We start from the raw sequence: 10,290 nt of genomic DNA, 5'->3' as shown, positions 1-10,290 counted from the left end.
GAAGGTCAATAATGAGGTCAAGGACAATGGATATAGGACAGACAGAAACTCAATGGGAATCTAATAACATGGTAAAAAGCACCCAGGTCTACCACCTGTAACAACTAACTTTATACACAAGAGTACACATGCAGAAATGTCTCGCCTTCTTTACTAATCATTGATATTATATTGGTAGTCCTAAATATAAAGCTTTGTTATTACCAATGTTATTTCAAATGATCGGGCGGAGCTTGTTTGAATTTGCATTAGGACAGTCTATTTGAAGATGTGATAAGGATGATTGCCGTTATAATTATTATTGAATTCTAATCACCTATTAGTGTCACCAAACGCATATACAAAATAATTCAGTGTGCGATACGGGATGAATAACTGAACACTTCATTGATGACTTTATCCCAAAACTCCTGTTTATAGATGGACTGGTCGTAAATAAGGGAACTTCTTCTACCCCGCCCAGTCGAGTGAAAAAAATCTAGTAATACAACTGTCACATATAAATAAATAATAACAAATATAGTTGACCTATTGCTTAAAGTTTAACAAAAACAGACAAAAACACAACCAGATGCTCCACCATGTGCAGCTTTATACGACCGCAGAGTTTGAACCCTGAACATTGGAGCAAATGTAGACACAACATTCAAGCTTGATACAGCTCTGAATTTGGATTGTGATTAAATAGTTGACACAACACAGGTTTCTGACACATAATGAATGTGGTCTAAGAACTTAAAAACTTTGAATTTTAAATTGGACATTACCTATTATGGTCCAATATCCAAAATCTCAATACATGATTAGATTCAGCATATCAAAGAACCCCAAGAATTCAATTTTTTATGAAATTAAATAAAGTTCAATTTTGGACCCTTTAGACATCAATGTGAACCAATCTGATAACCGGTCCCAAACATCAAAAATCTAAATACATGGTTAGATTAAGCATATACCAAAGAACCCAATGTATACAATATTTGTTGAAATCAAACAGGTCTCAATAGGTGATTAAATACAGGTTTAGATTCAGCATATAAAGAACACAAAGATTCAATTTTTGTTGATATCAAACAAAGTTTAATTTTGGACCACGATTTGGATCAACTTGAAAACTGGGCCCATAATAAAAATTATAAGTACACGTTTAGATTCAGCATATCAAAGAACCCCAATTATTCAATTTTTGATGAAATCAAACAAAGTTCAATTTTGGACCCTTTGGGCCCCTTTTTCCTAAACTGTTTGGACCAAAACTTCCAAAATCAAACCCAACCTTCCATTTATGGTCATAAACCTTGTGTTTAAATTTCTTAGATTTCTATTTACTAATACTAAAGATATGGTGCGAAAACCAAGAATAATGCTTATTTGGGCCCCTTTTTGGCCCTTAATTCCTTAACTGTTGGGACCTCAACTCCCAAAATCAATCCCACCTTCCTTTTGTGGTCATAAACCTTTTGTTTAAATTTCATAGATTTCTATTCACTTTTACTAAAGTTAGAGTGCGAAAACTAAAAGTATTCGGACGACGACGACGACGCCAACGTGATACCAATATACGACCAAAAAATTTTCAATTTTTGCGGACGTATAAAAAGCAGGTGAATATGCCAGAGGCTCTTTCCATTTATAAACAAGTTGTGTCATTTTGTAGGAAAAGTGTAGAAATAGAATTCTGTGTTTTTAAGAGGAATAGCAGGGTTCTCACTAAGGCGAGTCCATGAGTCCTGGACTCATCAAAATCTGTCTGGACTCACCATTTCCAAAACTGGGAGTCCACAGATGCATCAAGATTGAAATATTTTATAAACTGAACACAGTAAAACACAAATATAATCATTTTATAGGAAAATTTAAAAAGTGATTTTAATTAAATGTCATGTCATTGCTCTGTAAGGAAATGGAGACTAAAATGTTACATTATATTACAATAAAATATTTTCTTCTTGCTGTTGGACTCGTCATGGCTAAAAACGACGAGTCCCTGGACTCGTCTTTCAAAATCCTTAGCGAGAACCCTGGAATAGCCAAACTGAAATATCTTGAAAGTAATTTCTTTGCATACTTCAATATGAAATATCAATTTAAACTTTGTGTAAAAATTTCAAGGGAAAATCAAAAAAAATCTTTACTGTTCATGTATCCTTAGAGCTAAGAGAAGAAAAACAGATTTCATTGAAGTATATCCAATATAAACCAACATAACACAAAACATAGTCTTCTCATATACATGTAACAGAATGCACGTTATTGCAATGAAATATTCTACACACAAAAATGTTTTTTTTTACTTTATTTGTTAACTTAGAATCGTAACTTCTGGAAGAACCATCTGTTTTTTCCTGTCTTGTATCTGAAAATATATTAAACAAAAATAATTAAAATATTGGTTTCAAAATAACTTTTTTAATTTTAGAATGATTAAAAAAAAAAACATGCTCATATTAAATTTCTCTTGATTGGTATGTTGTTTCTATTAATGGCTTCCAGGGCTCACACTACTTCAGAATTATAGGGAGAAGTGACTTCTCTTTTTGAAACTGATAGGGAGAAGTGGTGAGATTTGAAAGAGAAGTGCTCATTCGCGCGGTGCACTACAATGTTTGGATTTTACTATAGTATAAAGGGTCATATGTAAATAATGTTCTTTTTATATTATTCAATTCATATCTGAGTATACAATTAAAATAACATTTCAAATTAAAAGTTGTTCAAGTTTTACTTAGGTTCTTGTGAGAAACTACCAACTAAATATTTAATATCGAGCACTAAAAAAAATATTTTTTTATTTTAAAAAATGTAAAGAAATTATAATATATCAATTACAATTTAATTCAAATCTATCTTGTGTATGAAATTCAGTGTTTCTCATCAAAAAATATAAAAGTTATTTAGCTGGGCCATAATATAATTAATAGTCTCAGAGTTAAGCAACTTTGAAACAATCTATAAAAAATATAAGGAATTATATGCACCAATCAATTAGATGTAAACAAAAGTCTCTTTATGCGTGTGGAATATGTAATTTTTCCCTTTGGAATCAATATTCTTCTGTCAGCTGTTCCATCCGTGCGTCCGTGATAATTATTGTAAAAGTACGGATTTCGTTCATAGCTGGTCCGGTTCAGATCCGTAGTTTAGAAATCGGTCAATGGCGGACGAATGCAAGAAAATTTACAAAAATAAACGATGTTTGACAAGTTATTTGGAAAGGAACATGACGTTTTTCATGCAATAAATGGATTAAACATTTACTGGAGGCAACTTTTATCACGTTTAAATGAAGTAACAAACTTATTTTGCCGCCAAAATTTAGGTTGATGTACGTTTTCGAGTAAAAAGCACCGGAACTTGCGGAAATGCACGAAGTGATAAAAAGTTGTATTTTTATCAAATAACCTGCTACAAACTGCAAAGACAATGCTTCAACCTCTTTTCTTAAGATAATGAATCGTTTATGTCTAAATTTCTTTAATTATCAATAAAAAATTGATTTTTCATCAACTTGGTAAAAATTGAAAATGTCCGATGACGGAAGCGACTGAAAGCGAGTATCGTCAAGAACAGGGCGACTTGTTTTCGCTTTTGGGGGTCGGGGAAAGCGAAGTGACGGTCGGGAAAGCGACTTCGCCCAAGTCGCCTGGTAGCGTGAGCCCTGGCTTCCACAGAAAAAAAAAACCTTGTCAATACTCAACCTTGTGGGAAAAAAACTTGTTACTCTCTAATATTAGATAGTTTTCCTCTACCTTTTGAAACTGATTGATATATATTCCTAGAATAAATCCAATTTATATTAGAGGGACTCAGTGAAAGTGATGTTAAACCCCAATCAATTAATTTGGTTTCATTTACTCAAAACTCTAAAACTTATATGTACTTTATTTGCAATTTTGATTTCACGTTTGTTACTGCTTGAAGCTTATTATTCACAATGTCTCAATAGGTGATTAAAAGCCTTTTTTAGCAGGCTTTTTATTTCCGTTTGTAAAATGGCCAACTCATTTTCTGTGTTTTTCCTTTTATAAACATCGATGACAATGGCATGCATTGTTTGTTTAAGACAGCTGAGCCATAATATATGGAACAAAGAAATGATGACAAAATCAGGGTACTTAACATTTGTTAGGATGATGAAGCTTTTTTGTAATCCATATTTAAGCCAGACAAGAAGGTTTTTATTTCAAACTGACTCACCTTACTTTCTCCAATAAAAAAAATAAATAAATTAAAAAAAAACCTGGCCTTAGACTCTAAATATTAAAACTGTAATGGCTAAATCAAATTACATGTATTTCTTAACTCCTTTAGAATTGTTTGGGTCAATGCTTGACAACTGAAATCCTCTCAAGCAGATGAAATGCATCAACTTCAAACATTTTTTCAGCAAATAAATATGTAAAATTGAAAATTGCTTGTAAAATTTTTTTTTACCCTTCAACTTTTAAGTATCAATTTCATTTTTTTCAGGCTAGAAATAATAATTCACATCCGCTTTTCTTCAAATATATGTTTCAAGGAATAGTGATTTGAAAACCCACTCTATATTACTGTGTAATGTTTACTGAAAAGACCCATAATTCAAAAACTTACTTTTCTTCAAATTTAGCTTTAGCATCTTTTCTTGCTTTCCTTTTCAGAGCTGGGTCTCTGAAAGCATCTTTGTTTACTGTAGCCTTGTCTAAGTTAACATCAACAGAGTATCTGAAACAAACCAAAAATATATATCAAATCTGTAGCCCTGTCTAAGTTAACATCAACAGAGTATCTGAAATGAACCACAAAACATATATTAAATCTGTAGCCTTGTCTTTCAATTCCTCATTCATAGAGAGGAAAATTTTTGTCAGTTTTAATACTGATAAAACAACTGCTAATTCACACAAATCAATATTATTCCAGATTCAAATAATTCCTTGTTTCAAACATAAAGTGTAGTGTAAGCATTAAATAAATGAATTTAATGTACTACTGAGCAACATTTGAATTTATAGGAATACAATACATATATGTACAGACTATACTATCTTTATATTCAGACCACTCAGACACAGCCTCGTATATTTTCCATCAACCAATCAAGTCAGAAAATATGTTAACAAAGTCATCATAGTGTTATTGTTTTTTGCAGGTAAAAAATAAATGTTGTCTAATAACTTGAAAATTAGAAATTGTACCTCAACAATATTTGTTCCAATTTTCAAAATTCTAAATACATGGTTAGATTCTGACAAAATATCAAAGGACAATACACCCCAAAAATTGCCAAAATCAATCCCAACATTTCTTTTGAGGTATGAAAACTTGTGGTACAATTTCACAGAGACTCTGACAAGTAATTGTTGTGAAACCAAATGATTTCAGACACCAACAAAGTCATAACATTATGCAGTCACAATTTTTTTAAGTGGTATATTTAAGCAGATGACTCAGACACAGCCTCGAATTTTATCCATCAAACAATTATGTCAGATAATCGATATGTGGGTCATCACAGAGATCTGTTTTATTTAGATGTATAGGAAGTTTTTTTTTGGTTTATCAAAATCAACCAGCTGAAGGACGCCTCCATGTGCGGGAATTTCTCGCTGCATTGAAGACCTGTTTGTGACCTTATGCTGTTGTCTGGTCGGGTTGTCGTCTCTTTGACACACTCCCCATTTCCATTCTCAATTTTATTGATTGAAATGACTGTAAATATATTTGTATCAATTAAAATAATAAATACTGCTTTCTATGATATTAAGTTTTGCACTTTTTGTAATTGTTCTCAGATGAAACATTTGTAGGATTTCCATGGTTTAAATCTAAATTTTTCTTCTTCTGAAAGCAAGTACAATACTACACCATCTTTATATTCAGAACACTCAGACACAGCCTCGTATATTTTCCATCAACCAATTAAGTCAGAAAATATGTTAACAAAGTCATCATAGTGTTTTTACAGGGAGAAAATAAAATTAGTCAAAAAACAATTCGAAATTTGACATTAACCTATCATGTTTCAATTTCCAAAATCTTAATACATGGTTAGATCCTGGCAGCATATCAAAGGACGATAACCCAAAATATCAATCACAACTCCAACCTTCCTTTTTTGGTACAATTTCATCAGTCTGCAACTTTACTTTAGACACTAGTCTGATGCCCCAGACTAGTAAAACTTTATTACCAAAACTTTGTTAAGCCACATAATTAAAATGTCTAAATATTGGTCTTTGGACTAGTAGTTGGAAAAGATTTTGGTGCAGACCTTTTCATTAGAAATTTATACACTTTTACTCAAGCCATTGTTTGGAAACCAAATGCTTTCAGAAGATGAAATCTTCATACTATTATTTTTCTGCAAAAAAAATAGCATACTTATAAAAACAGACCACTCAGACACAGCCTCGAATTTTATTCATCAAACAATTATGTCAGATAATCGATATGTGGGTCATCACAGAGATCTGTTCTATATTATATATAGATGCACAGGAAGTGCTTTATCAAAACTAATTAACATAAATTGAAATAACTCTATACTACATTAATCAATTTTACTATCTATGATATTTAGTTTTTCCGTTGTTTTTATTTAAATTGTACTGCAGATGAAACAATTGTAGGATTTCCATGGTTCAAACCTAAAATATTTGTATATTCATAAAAGCATGCTACATAAATGTATTAGTATTAAAAATTGTTGAGAAGTGTGTGGCATTCAATGTTTAATTTAATTAACCAAATTTGTCATGTGCAGACCTCATAAAACAAGATTTCAATATATATTTTGAAGTATCAGTTTAAAGCTTCCAAAACAGACATGTTCTCCCCTGGATATTTATCAAATAAATATAATTTTGAAATAGTTGGCAGCTGGAGTCAAAGAGCAGCTAATCCATTGCAACATAATTGTGTCATGATCACAACAAAATAAACAATTAATGCATTCATTTTCAACATGAATGCATGTTTTGCATTGCTAAGCATATTCCCACTTGTAATTAAAAGTATTGGAAAACAGGAATAAGTTGTCTCACATATCCCAAAAGATTTAAGAGTGGGGGTAAAATATAATAATATTTATCATATATTACTTTTGATATTTTTTGCTTTCAGACTGCGTCCCTATTTATGAACATTTATGTTCATATCAGGCTATGTGACCATAGGCAAAAACCTTACAGATTCTATACAGATCACTCAGACACAGCCTCGAATTTTATCCATCATGCGAACAAATCAGATAATCGATATGCGGGTCATCACAGAGACCTGTTTTATCTCATATGCAGATGTATTTTATTAGATCTTAAGTTTTTCACTAATCTGCTAACTTACTTATCATTATATGAAAGCAGAATAAAGAAAATTTTAAACCAACTGAATTGCAGACCTTGGATTCCAAATACATCAAACTAAAATTGATTGCAAGTATAATAAATTGCTCATGACTTATGGTCAATGATGTCAGTCATTTTTTCCCTATTTATGGTGCAAACTTAATCGACAAATTTAAAACGTATCAAGTTTTCTAGATGTATATATACATTGTCAGGATGACTTTGTTAACACTTGTGAATGTGTACCATAAATGAGTCTAGAATGAACCTATGTCTGACAATTCTTTCAAATAAAATACTGTCATAAGTAGTCTGACAATCTCACCTAAATATACAGAAGTCGTATAACAACTCACAACACATCAAGTTTGTGTTGGATGTACATTTGTACATGTGCTAATGTTGTTCGGCAGAAAAAAACTCACAACAATATAATTAATGCCAAAATAATAGTATCATTAAAATTAATCATTTTCTGTGATCCCGTTTTATACCTTGTTGGCATCAGATGGTTGAAATTGTATATCTTTAGGAAACTCTTAAGTTTAGATCTATCCTTTTGTTTCTTTTTTCCCATACTTTTTGTGATCTTTCTAGGGTATCTGTCAATTCCAGCAACAAGTGCATGGCCATAGGGTTTTTCTGTTGTACCTTCATCATAATTCTGAAATATAGATAAAATTCACTTTCAAATTATTTTTACTTATTAATTCAATAGTTTTAAATAAATAAAATCAATTAATTGACAAATAACAACTTTGACAAGCATGACAAATGTCTGCACAAATTTTCATATCAATGCATCATGAAGAGCCAGTAAAAATCTGGACAGTCAAATGAAATTAGATTCATTGTACATGCAAGTGCTATCCATTTTGGCCAATTTAAATATAAAAGGGATATAATAAATATTGTATTTTTCATCATTAAGCTGCACATTCACATGATGAATGTTCATCGTTGTAGATTTGGTGAAAAAATATTAAATGTTGCTGTCCATTCAAAATGTCAAGGCATATGAACCAGGACATAAAGCGGGAGCAGCGAAAAAAAATTAATCATTATTTGATCCATTCTGATTTAACTAGATATCCTGTGTTCAAGCTTTGCTTATAATGTATGTAGATCTTACAACACTCCATCATCAGCCAATGAAATATTAGCCTTCAAATTTTCAAAGGTGTGCATTAATCAGACAAACCATATGATCCTGAAGAAAGGCCTTAGAAACAGAAATTAGAATGAAGTGTTTTTAAGTCCTTGAAAGGAAAGCTTGAACATATGATATGTATTTATGTCAAAATGTATGTGTTCTTAATTTAACTTGATTTTATATCCGTTGTTAATATACACAATTATAAATCATCATTTTTTACTCTTACTGCAAAGATACAAATTTAATTTAAAGAAGCAAGACACACAGCTTCCTCTACCAATAATTAAGTACTGGCCACCACAATAGATAGGGTCATGCAAAATGGTTGTTTGTTTCATAGATGCCAACCCCCTTTTGACACAATCAGTAACAATCTATCGAATTTTCAGTAATTGTGTAAACTTTTCAGTAATCATTCAAAAACATGCATTTACTAAAAAATTGCTGATGATTGGCTGCAAAGTGATATGCTTTTTAGCTTCCAGTTGTCACGACCGCCATGCAACACACTGACATCTTGTTTGCAATATGTGCGGTACACGTAGGTTTCCCTTGATGACTTGATCTGACAAGCGTGTTCCAGTGAATATTCTGTCCTATAACGCTGTCTTTTCATCTAAATTTTAGGTGACCCGGACATTTTAGTTTTGTCAAGGAGAAGTAGAGACAGGGGAAAGCCACTTCATAATGTGCGTGTTAGTCTCTTCAGAAGACTGTTTGTTAGGTCGATAACTCCAGAGAAACCGGAAGCATTACATGGACTTTTTCTGAATACTGGACAGGACCAGAAAAGCAATGATAAAAATCTGCTTTTTACAAAATTGAATGGCACAGACTGTGAATCTGTTACTAATCGACTATTGACCTTAATAGCGTTGTTTTGATCGCAAAATCAACATATTTTACAGAAAAATCGTAATGGTTGGCAAAACTGATCAATCTCATACCTCATATATTTAGAACTCAGTGTTTAAGTCAATTTGCAAGATGATAGTTATAAAAAAAATCAAATATCTAGTTATTTAACCTTTACAAATTATACAATGTATTTTTCACCTTGAGGCTGCACATTCACTGATGTGCAACTTAAATTAGGTGTAAAATCAATTTATGTTGCTGTCCATTCAAAATGTCAAAGGTTATAAACTAGGACATAAAGCGGTAACAGCAAAGGTATAGACATATGCGTATATTTTTACATGTATGTGTTGGCTATTGAAAAAAAATTACAAATGTCTTATCAAATCAACAAACCTTTACAATGACTGCTTTACGACCTGCAAATCGGCCATTCAGCACAAGAACTACCTTGCCTGTTTTCATAAATTTGCCCATGGCTGAAAGTGTAAAAAAACAAAATAAACTTTCAAGTATAACAAAATGTCAACAATTGGTTATTATAAATGATCACTTCTACATACATTTATAGGTTTAGCTCTGTTAACACCCGTTATGACATTGTAAGAAGGCGTCACAGAACTAAAATAAGATATCCTTTTAAGATTCATTTATAAACCGTGTGACAAGTTGGACATAAAATTTTCAAAGAAAACCTTTCCAGAGTCAACAGTGGCTCTTACAATGTATACTGTATACTAATTATGTACATGCAGCAGTATAGTTTTGTAGAAGTACTAGAACTTGACAAAGCAGGGCCACGTTTTGAAAATCAACACTTGTTTCAAAGACTAAATGCAAATGATCTTCTTTGCATGTTCCACTGTCTGGCAGATAGAATTATCGAAATCTTTCATCTCAAGATTAACTGATTTATTGAAGTGAACAGATCAGTTGTCGGACTTTCGG

The 10,290-nt window shown here is 31.7% G+C and overlaps 1 protein-coding gene across 1 annotated transcript; it reads right to left on the bottom strand.

Annotated features, from left to right (window-relative positions):
• Positions 1 to 2,279: 2,279 nt before the first annotated feature.
• LOC143064754 (large ribosomal subunit protein eL27-like) lies at positions 2,280 to 9,867 on the bottom strand. The gene is made up of 4 exons (XM_076237826.1): positions 9,739 to 9,867; positions 7,823 to 7,992; positions 4,594 to 4,704; positions 2,280 to 2,356 (listed from the first exon to the last, which is right to left on the bottom strand). Exons 1-4 carry the CDS (start codon positions 9,817 to 9,819, stop codon positions 2,308 to 2,310), a joined length of 411 nt encoding a protein of 136 aa, XP_076093941.1. The 5' UTR covers positions 9,820 to 9,867; the 3' UTR covers positions 2,280 to 2,307.
• Positions 9,868 to 10,290: the final 423 nt, after the last annotated feature.

Source organism: Mytilus galloprovincialis, chromosome 2, assembly GCF_965363235.1.
Source record: "Mytilus galloprovincialis chromosome 2, xbMytGall1.hap1.1, whole genome shotgun sequence".
Taxonomy (NCBI): Eukaryota; Metazoa; Mollusca; class Bivalvia; order Mytilida; family Mytilidae; genus Mytilus; species Mytilus galloprovincialis.
Note: the sequence above shows the minus strand (reverse complement) of the source record. Positions and strands in the feature narration are given on the sequence as shown.

Coding starts and splice junctions, on each gene's coding strand:
- LOC143064754 (XM_076237826.1), bottom strand. CDS start 9,819: ATGGGCAAATTTATGAAAACAGGCAAGGTAGTTCTTGTGCTGAATGGC. Junction 7,993..9,738: donor GTAAAGCAGTCATTGTAAAG/GTTTGTTGATTT, acceptor TCTATATTTCAG/AATTATGATGAAGGTACAAC. Junction 2,357..4,593: donor AAAGCTAAATTTGAAGAAAA/GTAAGTTTTTGA, acceptor ATATATTTTCAG/ATACAAGACAGGAAAAAACA.